This window comes from Aethalodelphis obliquidens, unplaced genomic scaffold (genome assembly GCF_003676395.1).
Source record: "Aethalodelphis obliquidens isolate GAN/ISIS:26980383/991018 unplaced genomic scaffold, ASM367639v1 scaffold75, whole genome shotgun sequence".
NCBI classification, from domain to species: Eukaryota; Metazoa; Chordata; class Mammalia; order Artiodactyla; family Delphinidae; genus Aethalodelphis; species Aethalodelphis obliquidens.
The window spans coordinates 4,122,771-4,142,001 of record NW_020838019.1 but is presented as its reverse complement, the minus strand read 5'-3'; the positions used below and the strand labels follow the sequence as shown (position 1 = coordinate 4,142,001).

Sequence of the window (19,231 nt, the reverse complement as noted above, 5' to 3'; positions counted from 1 at the left end):
TGCCCCAGGTCTCCTGGTCGTCCACACCCCACCCGAGAGTCCCCACGTGCTCCCCAGAACAGCCTTGGGAGCTAGAAGCAAAGATTTCTTTCACCAATGAGGAAACTGAGGCCCAGAGAAGAGGGTGGTCACCCAGGCAGTAACAGCACCACCAGGACCAGGGTGCCGTCTCCCTCGTTCATTCTCCTGTCCTTCCCCCAGGCCACCAGGCCACAGCCCAGGGGCATCCTCTGGCCACCACTCCATGTTGAGAGGGGCCCCAAGCTGAGAGGGGAGGGCAGAGGTGAGTCCCCAGGGCCTGAGCTGAGCTGGGGCGGCCCCAGAGGTAGCAGTAGAAACCTCTCCCAGAGGGCGGCTATTCACCCAGGAGGGGGCGGGCGCTTCAAATCTGGATGGGCCTCAGCTTCCCTCCTCGAAAAGCAGCACCGAGAAGAGAAAACACCTCCATCCAGGGCCCAGCACCAGGAAAGGAAACTTACTTCGAATTTCAGCTGCTTCTTGGAGCCCGGGCAGGATTCGCCTGTCTTGTCCATCCTCTTCTCATCTCCACTGGCCAGCCCGTCCGTCTTCTCGGGAGGCAGGGCCACTGCAGGGAGAGGCGAGGGAGAAAGCGTGAGGAGGTGGGTCCCGAGCCTCCCAAGCCCAGGTGCCGGGCTGCGGGGCCACCAGCTCCCTGTGGCTTTGTCCCGAGGATGTCCTCACCATGGCGTGGGGCCCATTCTGCCCTGCCGGTTTGCTGGAGTCCAACTGCTCTGTCCTCTGGCCCCGTTAATGCCCAGGGCTGCCCCAGGGGAGACCCTCTTCCCAGGGTGCCTCTCTGCCCGCTGCTCAGGTCACCCCAGTGGGCCTCTCAGGCCTCTGTTCTCTGCAGCCCAGGTAAGCATCCTGAGGCCACCCAGGGCAGTGCTGGGCCAAAGGGCAAGTGAATGAAGGCAGACAGGTGCTTTGGGAGCCCCCAGGGGGAGCTCTGGACCACAGCCACTTTCTGCAGTCTCTGCCTTCCAGGAGGACATTGTGGTGTCCTTGAAGATGCCACCTGCCTGGGCACACTGCATGCTACCTGCATGGGGCGCACTGGTGGGTGGTCAGGAAGAGGGATAGAAATGGGGAGTGATAGAAATGGAGTTCACTGGGGTAGGTGAAGGGCATATACACGAGCACACACGCGCACACAGACACGCAGGCATGCACACCATGGTATCTTCAGGAGCCGGCTCGCCCCGGGCCTTTCATTCTGCCTCTGCTCACCTAGAGGGTCCTCCCTCTGCCAAAGGTATTGAGCAGAGGGTTCTATGGTCCCTGTGCGTCCTCCCAGGAGCAGTGGGAAGGTGGGCATGAAAGCCTGGGGCCTGTGGACACCATTTTCCCGTGGATACCCCTAACGGGTGCCAGGAGAACGGTGCAGGGGAGCGGCCATCGTCTCTGAGCTACGACCCAGCCCACGAGGTTCCCTCAGATCTTGAAGGTCCCACAAGACCCCTTCAGCCCCTTCTGTCTCTGCCCGATAAAGGGGACTCAAGTTTGCTCAAAAATGTGCTTTCCAAACCAGCCTCACAGCTCCTCTCTTCAGATTCCCTCAGCTGCCCTGGGGCAGTGATTCTGTTGTCCTGTTTTACAGGGGAGCAAATGGAGCCTGGCTCCCACCTGAGGAACTGTCCCCTTATGCCTGACTCAGGGTGGCCCAGGAGGGCCATGTAAGGAGCTGAGATGACTGGGCAGTGGCCCCAACCGTGGGTGGACTTTATTGGGAAGTCAGGAGCCTGGAGAAATGCAGCCACCAGGCCAGGAAACTAGGTGGGGGGCTTTGCCTCCCCCCCCCCACCCCTGTCCTTACACCGCACTCATACACCCTTGCATACCAGGACCCAGGAGTGGCTGCTGGGGAAGTTCCCCAACTCTCCTGCTTCACTTCTGCCCTGTGGGCCCGGCAGTTATCCAAAGCACTTCCCGTGGGGCCCCGCACAGCTTGGTGGCCTCCGTGCATAAAGATGAGGCAGTGACCTCACACAGTGTTGACTACACTGTTCAGCAACTCACTCGGTCCTCACAGCAACCCTGTGAGGCAGTTACTGCTATCAGCTCCACTTTCCAGATGGGAAAACTGAGGCACAGAGAGGTTAAGTGCTTTGCTACTAATTGACGGGGCTGGGATTTGAACCCAAGCGTCGACCACTCCATGCCATTCCTGGCTTCAGGAGACTTGTGCCAGCCCAGGGAGAGGTTAGTCTCTGCTTGGGTTCTGACCCTCCCGACACTGTGTGTGGCCCTGGGCAGGTCACATAACTTCTCTACACATCTCAGTTTCCTCAACTGTAGCATGGGGCTGATAACAGTCCCCTCCCCAGAGGATTCCTGTGTGGATTCAAGGAGCTACGACTGAAAGGGCTAAGACCCAGCCAGGGCCAGCACACGGGGTCCAGCCATTAGTAGTCATAGTCTGGGGAATGATGTCCCGACACATTTAATCTTTTAGGAATCATGAAGTGGGCAGCTAAGTTTTTTTTTAAAACTGAGGCTTTGGGATACACACAGACACAAAGCGTCATACCAGCCTGGGTGGGGAGCAGGGCAGGGAGGAAGGAGATAAAGATAAGGATGCTCCAGTCACAGGCCAGACAGGCGGGGACAGGAAGGCCATGGCAGCCAGCGACTGACCCAGCCCCATCACAGCTCCCCTCGTGGCTGGGCCTGGGGGCTGAGGCAGCCGCCGCCGGGTGTCCCCGTCCTTCTCTTCACACCCAGTGGGATGCAGGGAGCCCCCGGCTCTGCACGTCCCCGCAGCAAGGCAACAACTCCCTAGAGCTGTCAGGGGCTCTGGCTAGAGATCCCGTCTCAGTCACAGACCCTGGCTCCTCCCTGGTCGTTTCACAGAATGAGGCCAATGAGAATAAACCTAAAAGATCTGGCTCCTCCCGGGTGGGGGTGCTTGGCATCCCCATCACTGGGGTGGTTGCAAGGGGAAGGTCACTGGTGCTGACCGCTCCTGGGGTAGTGGATGAAACCAAGTCCAGCCCTCCCTGCTCCTCCAAAGCAAACACCTCCAGGGCCAGGAGGTGTCCCGCTCTGGTGTGACGCCAAGCCCCAGGGAAGTCAGGTGGGAGACTGGCCAGTGACCCAAGGACAGCCAAGCATACGGCCTGTGCCGCCCTGATCCCTCCATCTCAAATCTATCAGTGCACTGCTGGGCCAGAGCTGCCACCATCATGGGAAGAAGAAAAAGAAAAAGAAGAAAGAAAACAAAGGCCAGCTCCATCTTCAAAGCTGCTGCCTCCCTCTGCCGAGGTCCTGGCTGGAGATGCAAGCTGGCCAGGCTTATCGAAACCAAACTTCAAGTTCAAAGGGAAGTTATCAGAAAACCACCTTCAGGTTCAATGTTGCTTTTCAAGTTCCACTTGATAAAACCCAAAGAAAAGAAACCTCTGTCCCTGCTCTCTCCTTCTCTGGACCACCCCTCCCCCTGACACCCAAACAGCCCGGTCCTTCCTCAGGTCCTCCCCTCCTGCCTTCCTTTCTCCTCTCCCAGGAAGGAGAGGGACATCCCCCTCCATCCCTTAACCTCATCGTATGTCCTCTCCAAAGACCGGGGCTTTGTCCTTTCTTCACCATGGGGGGTCCGATCCCTCATCCCACCCTAGCTCAGAAAACCACCTGGACACCCAGCCGGGGCCGCTTCCCAGCATGGGGACAGGTACAGCCGGGTAGTAGGACTGCAAGCCATCTGCCCTGGGGCCTGGGGGCCAGGAACAGTCAGCGCCCCTTTGTCCCCACCAAAGAAAGTCTTTCTCTCTTTCACTCTCCCCTGCCCAGCGGCCAGAAGAGGTGGCAGATAACCAATCAGCAAGCCATGCAGACCCAATGCCAGAGGCCTGGGCTGGGACTCAGGGACCCTGCTTCTCCATCCACACAACCCACTGAAACCAAACAACGAAAACCTGCCACCTGCCCCAGCCACCCCTGTGCAGAAAAAATCGTCCTCCCTCCGTGCATCCGTCCTCGGGCACATGGGCAGGTGGGAGAAGGGTGAGTGGGGCTCGCCACAGGCTGCCTGGGTCCAATCAACTGGAGATATTTTTGTCAAGATGGGTTTTAGCACCAGAGTCCAAGCGCATTCCCTGTCTCCTATTCCTGTTCAGCCCAGCAGGTTTCCCACCCCCCGCCCCCAGAGGTGACCTTTTGCGGGGCATAGTTTCAGGGGAACTCTGATCACTCTTCAATTGCAACAGTAACAACACTGCTAATTTGAAAGCAGAAAGGAAAGCCGTGCAAGGGGTAGGAGAAAAAGGAAGGGAAGGGACAGAGAGAGGAGGAACCAAAGCCTTTCACTTGCCTATGAAGCACCCTTGGTGACCTAGAGCAGGGGTTTGGCAAACTACAGCCCGAGAGGCAAGCCAACCCACCGCCTGTTTTTGTAAATAAAGTTTTACTGGGACACAGAGACACTCACATCCATTGTCTATGGTGAAGCAGAGTTGAGTAGCTGCAACATAGACTCTAATGCCCACAAAGCCTAAAACATGTACTTTCCCAGCCCTTTACAGTAAAGCACGTGGACTGTGCCTTAGGATAAGTGCAGCTCTGCACACCTACGAGGATACATCCTTGATAGGCAGGGTGCAGGCTTCGCCTGCTGCTCACCTGCTTGACTGGAAATCCTTGTGCAGTCCACAACCTGCCCAACCATACACAGTAGCCATGGAAGAAAGAAAACGTCAACTCTGCTTTCTGAAAACCAGGTCTCAGCTCAAACAAGTCTGGGGCAGCGTGTGGAGCTCCTTCTCTTTGGAAGCTGTTCCCTATCCCTCCTCTCACCACGGCCACAGCCACGAGGAGCCAGCCGGCCGTCTGTGTTTACCAGATGATGGCTCTGTCCCACATTAGCTCCCAACCTGGCATCTCTCCACCCCTAGCAACTGCCAGATTAAATGCATTACTTGACCATCTTCACCCGGCTCCCTTTGATGTTCCCTTCTCAAGCTTCAAAATACCTTTTGGAGGGAGATCAGACAGCATTAAACAGAATTACTAATTAATTAAGCAAAGTTAAATTTTAAACACTGTTTGTTGTGTTAGCCAAAAGCCTGAACAGAACAGACTTTTTTCCTCCGCTGAGATCAAAGACAGTCTCTTCCCTCTCCCCTCCCCCAGTTTAAAAAAAGGGGGTGGGGGTGGGGCGGAAGAGAGAGAGAAAGAGGAGAGTGCTTGAGCACCGCGGAGAGTAGGAAATGCCGGAATGGGCGCAACTCTGATCATGGGTCCCTGACACCCACCCAGGGACCTAATGGGAGGCATCTGAGGCTTATGTGGGACTTCACGCTGGGAGAGCCACGGTCACTTTCTCGGGACTGTTTAGCAGTGACCCAGGGAGCAGGACGGCATAGCCCACCCAGCCTGAGCTGTTGACAGCTGGCGCCGCCCAAGCATGAGAAGAAGAAGGGCTGTGAAATGAAACAGATCCAGCCTCCTGAGGCCCCACCCTCCTGAGCAGGAGGAGTGCCCCAGGGTTCTTCCCCCCCTGGCCTTGGGGGCAGGGTCATTTGGGGTCATTGGGAGACCGGCTCTGAGAAGCCGGCTGTGCACGGTACAACTCTAGGGGGCGCTGTTCATATGCCGGACATCCTAGATTTGTGTATTGCTTGTGACCGTTTTCGGACAGATGGCAGAAAGATGTCTGGAGGAGGGGCCCCTTTTTCCAATTTGTACAGATGCATTTGTTGCTAGCAGAGGGCTGTCTAAACCCATTCAGTCTGCAGTCCTATCTGGGATCTCCTGATGGCTTCACGGGAGCCGGTCACATCCACGCAGGCAGAATGCAAGTTTCTCGAGAGAGCTGGCTCTGCTAGCTGCTGCCTCCTGGGCTGCCCACAGTGCCTAGCACGTACCGTACGTGCACAGAGCAGATATTCCATCCCAGCGAGGTCCACTGCAGCAAACCCCACCCACAGGTGGACGGAAGGCAGGCTGCATAACAAACACCATGAATCTGGTGTGATTGAGACTGTGAACTGGCATGGGAAAGGGGGTGGTTTAAAAGGGGTAGGTCTGTTCCTGTATCCCAGATGTCGGCTAAAATCCAAACCCTGGATGATATCAGCCAATGCCAGCTTATTTTAACACAATCCAGAAAGGCCTGGTTGATATTAAACTTTGGAAGAAGAGACAAATTTGAAACATGTATGATTAAATCAGCCCCACCAAAGACCAGAAATTACTAACGCTGAAATGCCAGGTGCACACCTCTCTTAGCCTGGTTACCTGGCAAGTTCTTCTCGGTTGATACAATGTAAGTAAGATTTAACACAAGCCAGAGCTTGGACCCTGGCCTTAATGTAGCCACAGGCCTTTCTCAATTGTCCACATGCAGATTATCTGCCACAAATATTTTAGGCTCAGGGTGGCTTGCCAGGATGTTTCTGACTCCCCAACCCTCCGAAAGCAGCTGTTAGAGGGAATGCAGATGAATTTTAATATTAGCCTATGCCAAATATAATTAGGAGGGTAAATCTACTGCCAGTAAAAAGAGAAAGATATCATATGTGCATTCCAGGCCAAATGGTTTCTTGCATTATCTGCGTGAGGCTCTCCTCGGGGAACGAGGGTCTAGGGATACGCAAATCTATTTGTCCCTGCACACGGCAGCGGGCTGTACGTGGAAGCTGGTAAAGTTAGTGGGTGCACACGTTATTCCATTAAGTCCTCTTCATAGCACCATGCGGGGTGTGTTACCGTTTGCATTTTACAAGAGGGAACGAAGTGTAAAAAGCAAACTTGATTGAGCCATTTCCCCGCTACTGTCTCTCAGCCCCATCTCTCCACCAAGCTGCTTTTCCCCACCAAGAGCACACTCTTTCTGTCTCTCCAACTCCTGTCCACCTTTCAGGTCTTCACTGTAAACGTCCCTACCTCTGAGAAGAAATGCCCTCATGCCCTCAGGGGGCCAGGTTAGATTTCCCTGCTCAGTGATCCCCGCTTATACTCTCATTATCATTATTCATTTGACCGAATACTCCTGCTGCAGCTCCAACATACATTACGGTGCCTGTCACCCTATGTAGAAGTGTCTCATCGTCATCACCATCAAAATGAAACAACAGGAAGCAGCACAATCAGGATGTGAACGCAGACGGTGTAGGAACAGAAAACTAAAATCCCAGTTTCCTGCCTCCCCAGCCACTGTTCTCTCCATTCTGTCACCCAACAATAGTGAACACCTGTTCCTGCCTGTCCCACAACCATTCTCCCCTTCTGATAATAGCATCTGGGTTTTCTCCAGGGGGCCACCCCTCCCCCATCTCAATCCATCTGGTTTACCAGGGGCTGATCCCACTCCGAGCTTCCGGGATGCGCCCAGCGCCCGGACCCGACCAGCTTATTTCATCCCGATGGCCCTGTGACTTAGCTCAGTGGCAAAGGACGGTTCATCGTGGAGCTACCGAAGCTAGAGCTTCTGGGCCTCTCGCGTGCACGGGCCTCTTCCAAGTTGGAATGTGTTGACATTGGTTGTTTGGTTGTTTTTGTGGCACTTGCAAAATTAGATATTTTATCCTCAATCGGTTAAGAACACTGTTTCTTCCCATTCTGACTTCCCACACGTCCCCTTGTGTCACATGGTATTGGAGTGAACACGAGCATTTCTGGAATCACGCTAAGGGGAGGGTGAGTTGGGGATATACTTATTTAGGTTTAGTGGGAAATATATTGTAAACAGTAATATATAAATACATATATTTGTATATAACTGGTTCATAGTTATGAAAGAGAAGCATGTCTTCTTTTTCTTAAAGAAGACCCCACCAAACTGGATAAGCTTGGGTCCCACAAAATCTATACCTACTTTGTCCAGTAAAGTAAGAATCAAACTTCTGCAAGAAATAATGGACTTGGGAGCTCTCTTTCACCTGCGATAGCTCAGCTTGTAGGATGTGAGCACCCAGATCAGGGTAGTCATCTTGGCCACCTTAGTGGGAGAGACTAACAGAGGGCAGAGGGAGAGATGATGGAGGGAGAGAGGATGAACTACGTGTGTGTATGTGTGTGTGTTTTGATGACATGGTTTGAGCTCCTGGGTCCAACCAGCCCTTCTTAGGCAAGATCTACTCCAGAGTTTTTCAATTTCATGAGGCAGATCTTAAGCGTGTTTGGGTTGCATATCCAAAAGAACCCAAAGAATCCTGACTTAACTACCCATCACTTGGAGCCCTTGCTTTTCAGGAAAAACAAAACCAACAACAACATATAATTGACCCAGTGCAATACTCTCGAAGCTGGTTTCTGGCAGTTTCCACCAGCAGGTGTCTACCCCTTCCTGGGTTTTTTTCTCCTCACTCCTGCTTCCCCAGGTTACATTTTTCTGTAAGTAGATTTTATTTAAGGGCCAGTTGTGACTGAGGGGAAAGAAGAAAGGAGAAAAAAAAAAAAAACCCTTCCCAACAAATAGCATTCTGGCCTTTTTTTCTCATCAGAGCATAAGGTTGATGGCCACTCTGCTTTGAGGTTTGAATAGGATTGAGACGAAACATCTGTTGGGGGAAGGAGGGGGAAACGCCGGGAGAGGGAGAGGGAAAGGGAAAAAAGCCTTCTTTGGGCTAAAAATATCATGTCCCTTCCACTCTCCCCCATCCCCGCCCAAGTTAAAACATGTGATGAAATTCAACTTTTAAAATCTAACCCCGAGCTACTTGAAACTATGAAAGCCTCCTCGGTATCTGACACCAGTCAGAATTTCCACTGTTCAAGCTGAGCTTTTATGAAGAACAGACTTGAGAGAAACTGCTGTCGCGGCTGAAGCCCGGGCTTCTGGGGGGACTGCACTGGAGTGGAGTCTGGGCGACTGACACTCACCGGCAGGACAGGCTCTGAACTGAGGGAGAGAAGCCAGCGGGGTGTGGCCTGCCTGCCCCCTCTGTCTGGGGGTCCCTGCTGCTCTGCAGTGAACTCCCCTTCCTCCCAGACTTATGGGAACCACCGGCCAGCCCCACCAATTGACCATCCTCACCCAGGACTCCCATGGAGCTATCTGTGGCCACTTCCTGAGAAGTCCTCACTCTCTCCCTCTCTCTCTCTGTCTCTGTCTCTCTCTCTCTTTTCCCCAAATGATCCCTGAACTCTAGACTCGGTGTCCAACTGTCTACTCAGCATCCCTACCTGCCTGTCAAACAGGCATCTTGAAACTGACATATCCAGAAACGAAAGCCTTGACTGTCACCTGCCAATACCTCCACCGCAGAAGTACCAGCAACATTTCCTTAGTTCCTTAAGCCAAAACTCTAAGGTGTGCCCGGGATCCCTTTCTTTCCCCCGCCCCCGACCGTCCACCTCCTGTCTCCCAGCCCTCCCCCCTCTCCCCCACACCCATCCACTTCTCTCCAGCCCCTCAGCCCCAGGCTAGGCCAAGGCCATCACCTCTCCCCGGCACTATCGCAATCACCTCCTGTTTTCATTGCTTCCTTCCTTCCTCGGAATGACCCAACCTTCCCAGGAGCCACAATTAACTGGTGAAAATGGAAGTCAGAATCTGACACTCTCCTACCTCAAACTTTCCCACAGTTTCTCTCCAAAAGCAGCGTGAAACCCAAGCCCGTGGCCCCATGCTCATCCACCAGGTCTCCTGCTGCCACATGGGCCTCCCCTCTGTGCTCCCCTAAACCCCACGTTCCTCCCATCTGGGGTTCGGCTCACCCTTCACATCCTCCCGTGGCAGCTCGTTCCTGGTACCTGCATGTCCGCTGAAATGTCACCTCCTCAGAGAGGCCTGTCACACTCCACCCTTGCCTGGGTGTCACCTCTTCCCAGAGCGCCACTCCCAGAGCCTTGTGTGCTCACTCCCTGGCTTATTTATCCACTACCCTGCCTCCTCCATGTCGACACCCTGACAGCAAGGTCCGCCGACCTCGTGGGTGGCTCGAACCCAGAGCCCAGCAAGGCCCCACACCTGCAGCAGGTACTCAGTAAATACGTGCTGAGTGAGGAAGAGACTGTCCTCAGTCTGCTGTGTGACCTTGGACAGGTCACATCCCCTCTCTGGGCCTCAGATTTCTTACCGCAAAGGAAGGGGACTAACGGCCTCCCAAGGGCTCCTCTGCTCTGTGAATGGTTGACATCTCATGCCTGGGAGCCTGGATGGACTGAAGGGGGGCACATGGGGCCTGCCTGGGGGCCTGCCTCCAGTGACTTCACGGTGTTGGCTTCATTCTTCTTGTGAGCACAGTCGTGACGTCCTCCACTGACAATTTTTCAACTTTACAATGGTGCAAAAATGATACACAATCAGTAGAAACTGTACTCCGCATTTTAAAGCTGGATCCTTTCCCGCGCCGGCGATACACGCGGTACGACCCCCCTTGTGATGCTGGGCAGCAGCAGTGGGTCCCAGGTCCCAGTCAGCCACACGATCACAAGGGTCAGTAATCCATACACGTACAACCATTCTGTACCCAGACAGCCATTCCGTCTTTCACTTCCAGTACAGCATTCAATAAAGGACAGGAGCTATTCAAGACTTGATTATAAATAGGTTTTGTGTTAGATGATTTTGCCCAAGTGTAGGCTAATGTAAAGTGGGCAAGGCTAAGCTATGACGTTCGGTAGGTGAGCTGTACGCAATGCACTTTCGACTAACGATATTTTCAACTGACAATGGGTTTATTGGGGCGTAACCCCATCGTAAGTCAAGGAGGATCTGTATTTATTGAGCACTTATGGCATGCCAGGCTACGCTGCACACTGAGAGTGATAGGAGACGCTCAGAGAGTCTAATAGGATTAAAGAAGCTTTGAAAATAGGCCTTCTTTGATCTGGACTAGTAAATAATTACAAACACCAGTTGGCTCCCCCTCAAGAAAGAGGAACCCACGAGACAAGAGTCAGGACAGCTCACAGACACGGGCATACTCTGAACCAGGGCTGTTCTCGGGGCTTACATAACCTCGCCATCTGCACAGGAACTCTGAGGAAGGAATACTATGACTGCCCCCAACAAGAAACTGAAGCACAGAGAAGTTAAGTGACTCTCCCAAGGTCACACAGTGAGTGGTGGTAAAGCCAGGCTGGATCTGGGGTCTGACTTCAGAATAAAGGGAGAAGGGTGCCTCTCATGCACTCCGATGGGGTTGCAGGAAGACAACGTTCGAGCCATGCAGACTGGGACAGGCCCTGGACTCACAGTGGGGCTGCTCAGCCGTCCGGGTCTCAGTCCCAACACCACTGCTCTGCTCGGCAGGACCACGGCCAGGGAAGCAGAGACCCCACGGACTCTGCCAGGCGAAACCCGGCTTGGGCCAAATGGACGCCTGCCTGGCAGCAGCCCTGGGAGCCTGGAGGGAGGGCCTGGCCCCCGTGGGAAGGGCCGCCTGACTCAGGGGCTTTTGGTCCTTAATGCAGGCAGGACTGGGTTCTGTGGAGTCAACTTTCTATGGAAGATGCCAAGCTGGTTGCACTCTGCCCGCTGTCCCCTCCAAGCAAAGAGGTCAACAGACAAGAAACAGCCACGATACTGAGACTCAGAGGGCAGAGGCTGCGGGTGAGAGGCGGGAGAGAGCTAAGACGCTGGAGAGAAGGGGCCTGCGACCAGGTCTCTCCCTCCTGACGGGAACAGTACTTCAGTCTTTGCTGGGTCGGGAGGACACCCCCAGACACAGTGCTTCCCGGAGGCCTGACACCAATGTCCACCTCGGGCCACAAGCCACAGGCTGCCACCACCTGTCGTCCTGCCCAACTGGGGAGGTGGGGACGTCGGGTGGGCACTGGAGTGAAGTGTGGGATGACCCTCCCCAGTACTCAGCGCCCTGCTGGGTCAGCAGAGGAAGGTCCCTCTGGCCACCCCGCCACCCGCCCAGCTCCCAAGCCGCGGGTCCCGCCCTCCACACCCGGCCAGCTCTGGAGCGCGGGGCTTTTCATGCTTACTTTGTTCTCTGCACAGTTCAAAAGGAGCTCACAGCCCCAGCCCTAGCTCCAAGCCCAGCCTTAATCTCCCATCCCGTGAGCTCCCAGCTGGCCAGTTAAGGCAGTTAAGGCGCTGGATTAGGGCCGGCTTTACATAACAACGTTGGCAGGAGCTAAAGCCATCCTCTCCTGGGATGGCTAAAAGACTTCTTTTTATCTTCACGCCTCAGATGGCCTTTTTTTCCCTTAACAGCCCTCCAGCCAGCCAAGAGGCAATGAACTTGGCCGACAGGAAGACAAAGAAGAGATTCAGGATTCAGCTTGCTCTCCCTTGGCCCGAGGCACAGAGGGATGCCCGCAGCCCCAGCTCCAGGCCAGGTGGACGCTTCTCCGTGGCCAGACTCGGCAGAGCTACTCTCACCAGGCCTAGCCGTGGGGTGGCCTGCCGTCCACAGCCATGTCCTTCATCCTGGGGCGGGAGGGGTCGCCTCGGACCTGGCGCCAACGGTGGCCGGAGAACCACAGACGGTCACTGGGGCCAGCATCACCTCCAAGGAGTCTCAGGGGCCACACAGGCAGGCCCAGAGCAGTCCCACCCTACTGCTTTATTTACACTATTTTCACTTTTTAATTCTGTTATTAGTCTTTCATTTCAAAGGAATATATGATCACATTCTTCTCGTAAAACTTAAAACGTGAATTACAGTTAATACTACAATCCTCTGACCACGCTCTCCAATTTTAGTCTCTTCCTCCCCTGTCCAGAAGGAACTACTGTTTCTGTCCGTCTAGACCTCTAGCTACACAACAGTATACATACATATGTGGTATACATTCATATATACAAGGAAATACAGAGTATTGTCTGGTACCCTTTTTTACATAAAAGATAACATACTGAATATAACACACCGCATCTCTCGGCAACCTGGTCTGTCTTACCTTTTGTGCTTCTGTGTAAGCTTTTGTTTGAAGAAAAGGGCTGGAAACTTGACCACCAGCAACCTGATCTAACCCCTCAGTTGGGAAACTGAGTCAGGCTTGTGGTTCCCAAGCCCTCCCCTCGTCAGTGGTGGCACTGATGTGCCTGGACACCATGAGTGATTGGCAAGGTGCCCAGGCTGCCCTCAAAGCTCGACCTGCAGCTGGTGGGCCGCAGGGATAGACCAAGTGCCACCAATCTCCGCACTTTGCCCCGACAGGAGCTGGGACCCTCGGGCACCTCCTATTTATCCCCCATCCATCAACCAATGTTTGTAAGTACCACCCCACAGCAGTTCATCCTTCCTGCAAGGTCCTCTGAGCAGCAACAGAGTCCACATCCCCACGCATCGTGTCACAGAGGGCGAAGGGGCCCCAAGAGGGAGGGGCCTGGCCAAGAGCCACAGCAAGTCACTGCAGGAGCGGGCAGGGGAGCCAGGTCTATGGGCTCCTAGGCCAAGTGCTCTTCCTACTTCATTACAACAGGGCTCATGCTCTGCACGGAGAGATCAAACAAAGCAGGGAGAGGTGGATTCTGTGGGCAGGCCGTTTCATGTCTGCAGGGAAAGATGCCTCATGTGAAATCAATTACATGCTTTCAGACTGAGCCTCAATGGCCAGAGAGGTGCCTCATTTGGGGTAGTGACCAGGGACCCAATAAATGATGAAGAGATAGACAGATGGTGAGATAGGTGGATGGCAACTGGAGGATGGTTAAATGGGTTAAGGAATGAGTGATGGATGACGAAGAGATGGGCAGAGGATGGATTATGGGTGGCTAGATGATAGATAAAGGCTGGCCAGCTGATGGATGGGTGACAAAAGAGTATGTAGATGAATGAATAGGCAGTGATGGCTGGGTGATAGGGGGAGCAACAAACGGATGGATGAGTGCTGGATGGGGTAGGTCATGGATTATTGGGTGGGCGATGAGTGAGTGATGGGTAGATGAATGGATAGATAGATGAGTGGACAGGTGGGTGCTTGGATAGAAAGTGAATAGGTGGTGGATGGAATAGATGGAAGGATGAATGAACAAGAGGATGAACTTGCTAAGTTACCAGGTGAATGAGCAAATGAATAGAAAATGGAATGAGTGCTGAAGCCCACGTAATCAAGGTCTGGGGCCACCTCAGCCTCCAGACCCTACATCCTGCAGACCTTTACCTGACTGCCCAGATCTACTCTAGGTACCAAGCCCCAGCGTCTTTCCATGGAGCTGAGGATAATAGCTGAGGCTCGGGGGAGCCCAGGGCACAATGAGAATCAAAGCCACTGAATCCCTGAGTGTAGCCACCAGAGCCACAGGCAAACATGCTCAAGGGAAACACCCCAGAGCCTGGACAGAGCTGTCTGTTCCCCTTCTATTCAGGACCTGCTCGAATTTAAGCAAAGTCTGAGAGATATCTGGGTCTTCAGCCAGCCTCCAGCTCCTGGGCTACTGAATGAATCTCTCAAAATAGCGCTTCTCAAAGTACAATGAGCATACAAGTTATCTGGAGAGCCTATTGCAGGGCAGACTGGATTCAGTAGCCTGGGAGGAGCCAGGGATTCTACATTTATCACAGCTCTCAGGCCCCACGTGGCCACAGTCCTCAGGTCTGGCCCAGGCTCTGCTCCAGAACCTCCCGGCACAGTCTCCTCTCCTGTCAAGGCCCTACAAGCCCTCCAAGGCCTAGATTCCCCCCAGAGACCCCTGGGCCCCCAGCTCTCCTAACAGCTGCCTGTCCTGGTCCCAGCAGAGAGGGCTTTACTGTCATAAGGCTGCCCCTGTTCGGTGATGCTCTCCTCTGATTCAGAGTGAAAAAGGGAAACGCTATCCCTTTCAGCAAATGCTTTCCGATCCCATCCGGTCCTTTCACCAGCTCAGGGAATCAGGCAGGAAAAGGCCCTCATTCCCATTCTACAAACATGGAAACTTGGGCTCCGAAAGGGTACATGGCTTCCCAAAGTCAAATCAGCATGCCAGTGGCTGGCCGGCCCTCTGCTCGAGTGTCCTAATTCTTTCTACAATGCAGTGCTTCTCCTTGAAGAGAGAAAGGAGTGAGAGCTACAGAGGAGAGCGGGGAGGGGCTGGGGGTGTTCGTGTGTGTGCGCATACCCGTGCTCCAGGTGAGTGACACAAGCAGAGAAACACAAGGGCTACTTCATGCAGTGCTCACTACATACCTAACTCTGCTTGAGGGGCCTATGAGTGGTCACTATGCTCACCCTCAACGGGGAAGCTGAGGTCAAACAACCTGTTCAAGACCCCACGGCTATCACGGAGCAGGGCCAGGATGTGAGCCTGGGTGGTCTGAATCCACTCCCGGAGTGGACCTACGAGATGCTACACTTCCGTCTTGCTTCTCACCCCACCTACACCCAGCCCACCCCCACCAAGAGTCAGAGTCCTGTCCTCCTCCACCTGGTCTGCCGGTTTTCTGGAGGGTACTTGGGGCATGATGTAGACCAAATGGCCCTTCCCCACCTCACTGCCTTTGGGAAGAAAGCAATGGACTCCAATACCTTCTAACCGAAAGTCTTCCTCTTCCTCCTCGCTGAGCGTTTCTCTGAAAACTTCGCCCACGAGCTCCTATAGGAAGAAAAAGCAGGGATATTAAAGGAGTATTGGGGTCAGGTAGGAACCTGGCATCATTACGGTCAAGGTGGCATTGTGAACGTGTGTGTGGCTGGTCGCAAAGAAGCAGGGACCCTGTTCTGATTGGAATTTAGGTCAACTATGTAGATCCTATCACACTTGAAAAGTTAATCACTGCACTACTTTTTAGGAACTAAGTTATTCTCAGCTTATAGCCCACCACAAAACATTACACAGGACCACACTTCTCCCCCGGAAAGGGAGCTCCACCCTCCACCCTGGAAAAGACAAAGATGAGATCAGAAAATGTCCCTCCTCTATCCCTCTGAGCCAACTTGATGGACTCGGGACCATAGTCACCCCTGTGGGTCCCAAGAAGACACCTCAGTTTGGATCCTTCCTCCACCAGAGGGTCCCAGGTGGGCTGTCTTGGTGGGTTTATAACGAGGACCTGGTGTGCTATAGAGCGGGCTCCCTAACACAAACCCAAACTCTTCAGCACAATAGCTAGAAAGCTATAGGCTCCGCCTTCAACTGACCTTCAATCACGCCTCCTGCATCTCCCCCAACACACACACCTTCCAGCTACTGGCCTGCACACGCCTTGCCTCGGTCCCCAAGCATGAGTTAAAAATGTCCGGTATCTCATCCCACGTAGCAGAGCTGCTCCCAATCAGTGGTGAGGCTGCCACTCAGGTGTTGTCAGGCTGGCAAGGGAAGTTTGTTTGGTCCACAGGCTGGGAGGCTGGGAAATTTTTGGGATGGCAATAAAGGTCCCATCTATCTGACCCCACCCCAGTAGGACAACTCTAGGTACAGAGGAGAACAGACTAGCGCTTGTCAAACCGTCTTCTGTATTTATTGGTATTCTGCCAGGAGGAGTGAAGTGATCAAAAAAGACTGTTTTAAACAAAGGTAAACGAGACCCCTTACTGCAGGACTTACTATGGTAACAGATGCTGCGGATATCTAAGTAGTAGCTTATGCTGTATCCCTCAAACCTATTTAGACCATGAAGTTTTGTTTTTCAAAAGCGTCACATGGGATTTGCGTTCTGAGGAACCCACGTTGGGAAACGCTCCTCTTTGGGGGAGGAGAGATGAGGTTGGGGGGGTGGGGTGTCACACCGCTTTATCTTTTTTAATGCCCACAGGATGCTGTGGCAGTGCTTCTTGAACCACAAAAAGGCAAGCAATAAAAAAGCCCAAACTCAGCAGCTCTCACCAACTTCTCCTTTTGAAAAAGAAAGAAAAAAAGTATAAAGAAAAAGAAAAAACACCCTCTTCTTGAAAAATCAGAAGAAAAAAAACCCTGCACTGGAGATGCTTGAAAGAAAAACCAGAGCTCGCCTTGATTAACAAAAGAAAAACAATGCTTTGTATAGCTGATCTTATCAATTGGACACAGCTGGAGATAAGTCTCTTGCATGCATGTTTTTTAAAGATGAACAGCTAACGTTTTATGGATTAGAGATGGTTTTCTCTGTTCTCTTTCTTCTTTCAAATCGTTCTGGGGCATTACACACTCTTCCTTAGAGGTTGTTCAAATGTGGTCATTCAGACTCCTGGTGTCCCATGGACTTCAAAACCAGGCTGCTTTATTCCTCGAGTCAGGATGTCTTCTCTCTCCTCCTCTGCCAATTATTATAATCACCGAACACTTCCTGGGCTTGTAAACTGGCTGTTTGTGTTAACAGAGCTGGAGTTGACGGGGGAACTGGGAGACGGTGACAGGAAAGGGCCGCACTCGACTGGCATCATTAGATGGCTGGGATGCCCCAGCAGCCAATTAGAGTCGATCTTTCATGCCAGAGGAAGACGGATGCCGCTTCCCTGGAAAGGCTGGCAGGCAGCGCTTCCTCACAGGAGCGGGCGACCATCTTCAAGGGAAACGACACACCTGATTGTGCTGGGGCCTTGTGGAGGCTGGGAGCCGGCGCTGACCTCTGTGCCACCCTGACCACTCCTGGCAAGGCCGACAGGACCCGTGAGGTGGAAACTTTTGGGCACCTGCATCTTTTTACTGGCACACTCAGAGGAGTTTAAAGACTCCAAATGTCACCAGCAGCAAAGCAGCCGTCTGGAAGCCCTATAACGATGCCTCGCGGTGTGTATAACACACCCACAGTCATCACTCTGATGACGGCTTCAATGCTCTCTGAGAAGAACTGTCAGCTGAGAGGACCCAGCTCTCTGACATATTAAAGATATGTCTCTGCATATTAAAGCAGAGTTCTGGCAAGTTCTGGGGTCGGTCTCTTCCCGGTAAACCTTACCCTGCTCTGTATAACAGATCGAAGGGCCCTCAGCACCGTGGTCCGCTGACACACAGTGCAGTGCAGGTGCCCAACTCTGGCAAAAATTCATTTCCTCCACTGACCCAGACAGCCCGGGGCCTGAGGAGTGCCGTGTCTGTGGTCCTCAAGCTTTGAATCACTGCGCCAGAGGCAACGTAAACTGTTGAGCCAGACACAGGATCACATCCTGGCTCCACTGCCGCCCTCGCCCTGGATGTGGCGCCAGCCACTGCCTTCTGCGAACCTCAATCTACTTACCTGTAAAATGGGCATATGGTGATAAACCACAACAATAAGAAGACAGCTGACACTTATTGTGCCTTTCCTATGCGCCGAGCACTTTATATTATCTCCCTTTATCATCATAGCAGCCCTGCTCTTTCCACCTCTCAAGGAACAGATGCTCAAAAAAATGATTTGCAACTTGTAAAGTGAGAGGTAGAATTGCTATTGTTTTTTTTTTTCTACAAAGAAAGTGCCCCAACCCTCAAGGAATGAGACAGGAAAATGATGCCAATGACAGTCACTTACATCACCAAGCACTCATGATGTATGAGGCACCGACCAACTGGAATCTTCACCAGAACCTCTGGAGAACAGGGTTCCCAATAGCCCTGGCTTTAAACAAGGAGGAGCCTCCAAGAGGCCCGGCGACTGGCTCTGGGTCATCAGCAGAGCCAGGACTTGAGCCACCTCCTTCCAGTGCCTGGCCTGAGCTTGTACAGTGGAATCGGGGCTCCTGTGGGCATGGGGACAGAGGTGGCCAGGAGTCCTGCCACTTGCCAGGGACCAAGAATCACGCTTAAAGAAGTGCAAGAAAACAGTCCAGCCAGCAGCTCCAGTGGGTCAGGGGCCAAGTACTCCCATCTGTCCTGCAGGACTCAAAAGCCCCAGGGCTCCTCCCCCGTAGATTTGGGACAGGGCCAAGAGTCAGCCGGGAGCCCTGCAAGCAGGGTTTGGGGCCAGGCCCTCAGGACCATCCTGCAGGAAGGCACTTGTACCCCTCGACAACCACGAGCCCCAGGGGAACCCTAGCACGGAGGGTGCACGGCGTGGAACTGGCGTTGCTCAGACCTTGGTTCAAATTCCAGCTCTGCATCGCAGAAGCCGGCATCTGGGGGAAGGAGCTTTATCTCCAGCATGCCTCAGTCTCCCCAGCTGTGCACAGGGATGAGAGCAGTCACACTGTCTCAGGGTGGGTGTGAAGATCGAGCAAGCCATTGCACGAAAAGTACTTAGCATTACAGCTGATACCACGATGGGGGCTCGACAGACAGTATTTACTGTTTATTACTCCGACTCTTATTGTCAAATGGCTACCAGAACGTTGCTGGGCAAAGCTCACCAGACCCAAAGTGCCCCTGCAGAAACCGAGAAACACGCTCTTCTCCTGCCTGGTGCACATTTCTAGCACTTTGCATTTAATCCCCAGGGCAGTCCTTTGAGGTAGAACCACTATTATCCCCACTTTACAGATGATGAAACTGAGGCACATA

General features: G+C 53.2%; 1 protein-coding gene across 3 annotated transcripts in view; it reads right to left on the bottom strand.

Moving 5' to 3' along the window:
- The window catches only part of NKD1 (NKD inhibitor of Wnt signaling pathway 1), an 86,369-nt gene that overhangs the window by 14,223 nt on the left and 52,915 nt on the right, over window positions 1-19,231 (bottom strand). For all 3 annotated transcript variants that reach the window (XR_003429828.1, XM_027092136.1, XM_027092137.1), the window contains 2 exons: window positions 15,367-15,433; window positions 480-586 (listed from right to left, as the gene is read on the bottom strand). Coding sequence is in view for 2 of the 3 variants with exons in the window: in XM_027092136.1 (XP_026947937.1) it covers window positions 480-586; window positions 15,367-15,433 (174 nt within the window). In the remaining variant the exon portion in view is untranslated. The remainder of the gene's footprint in view (window positions 1-479; window positions 587-15,366; window positions 15,434-19,231) is intronic.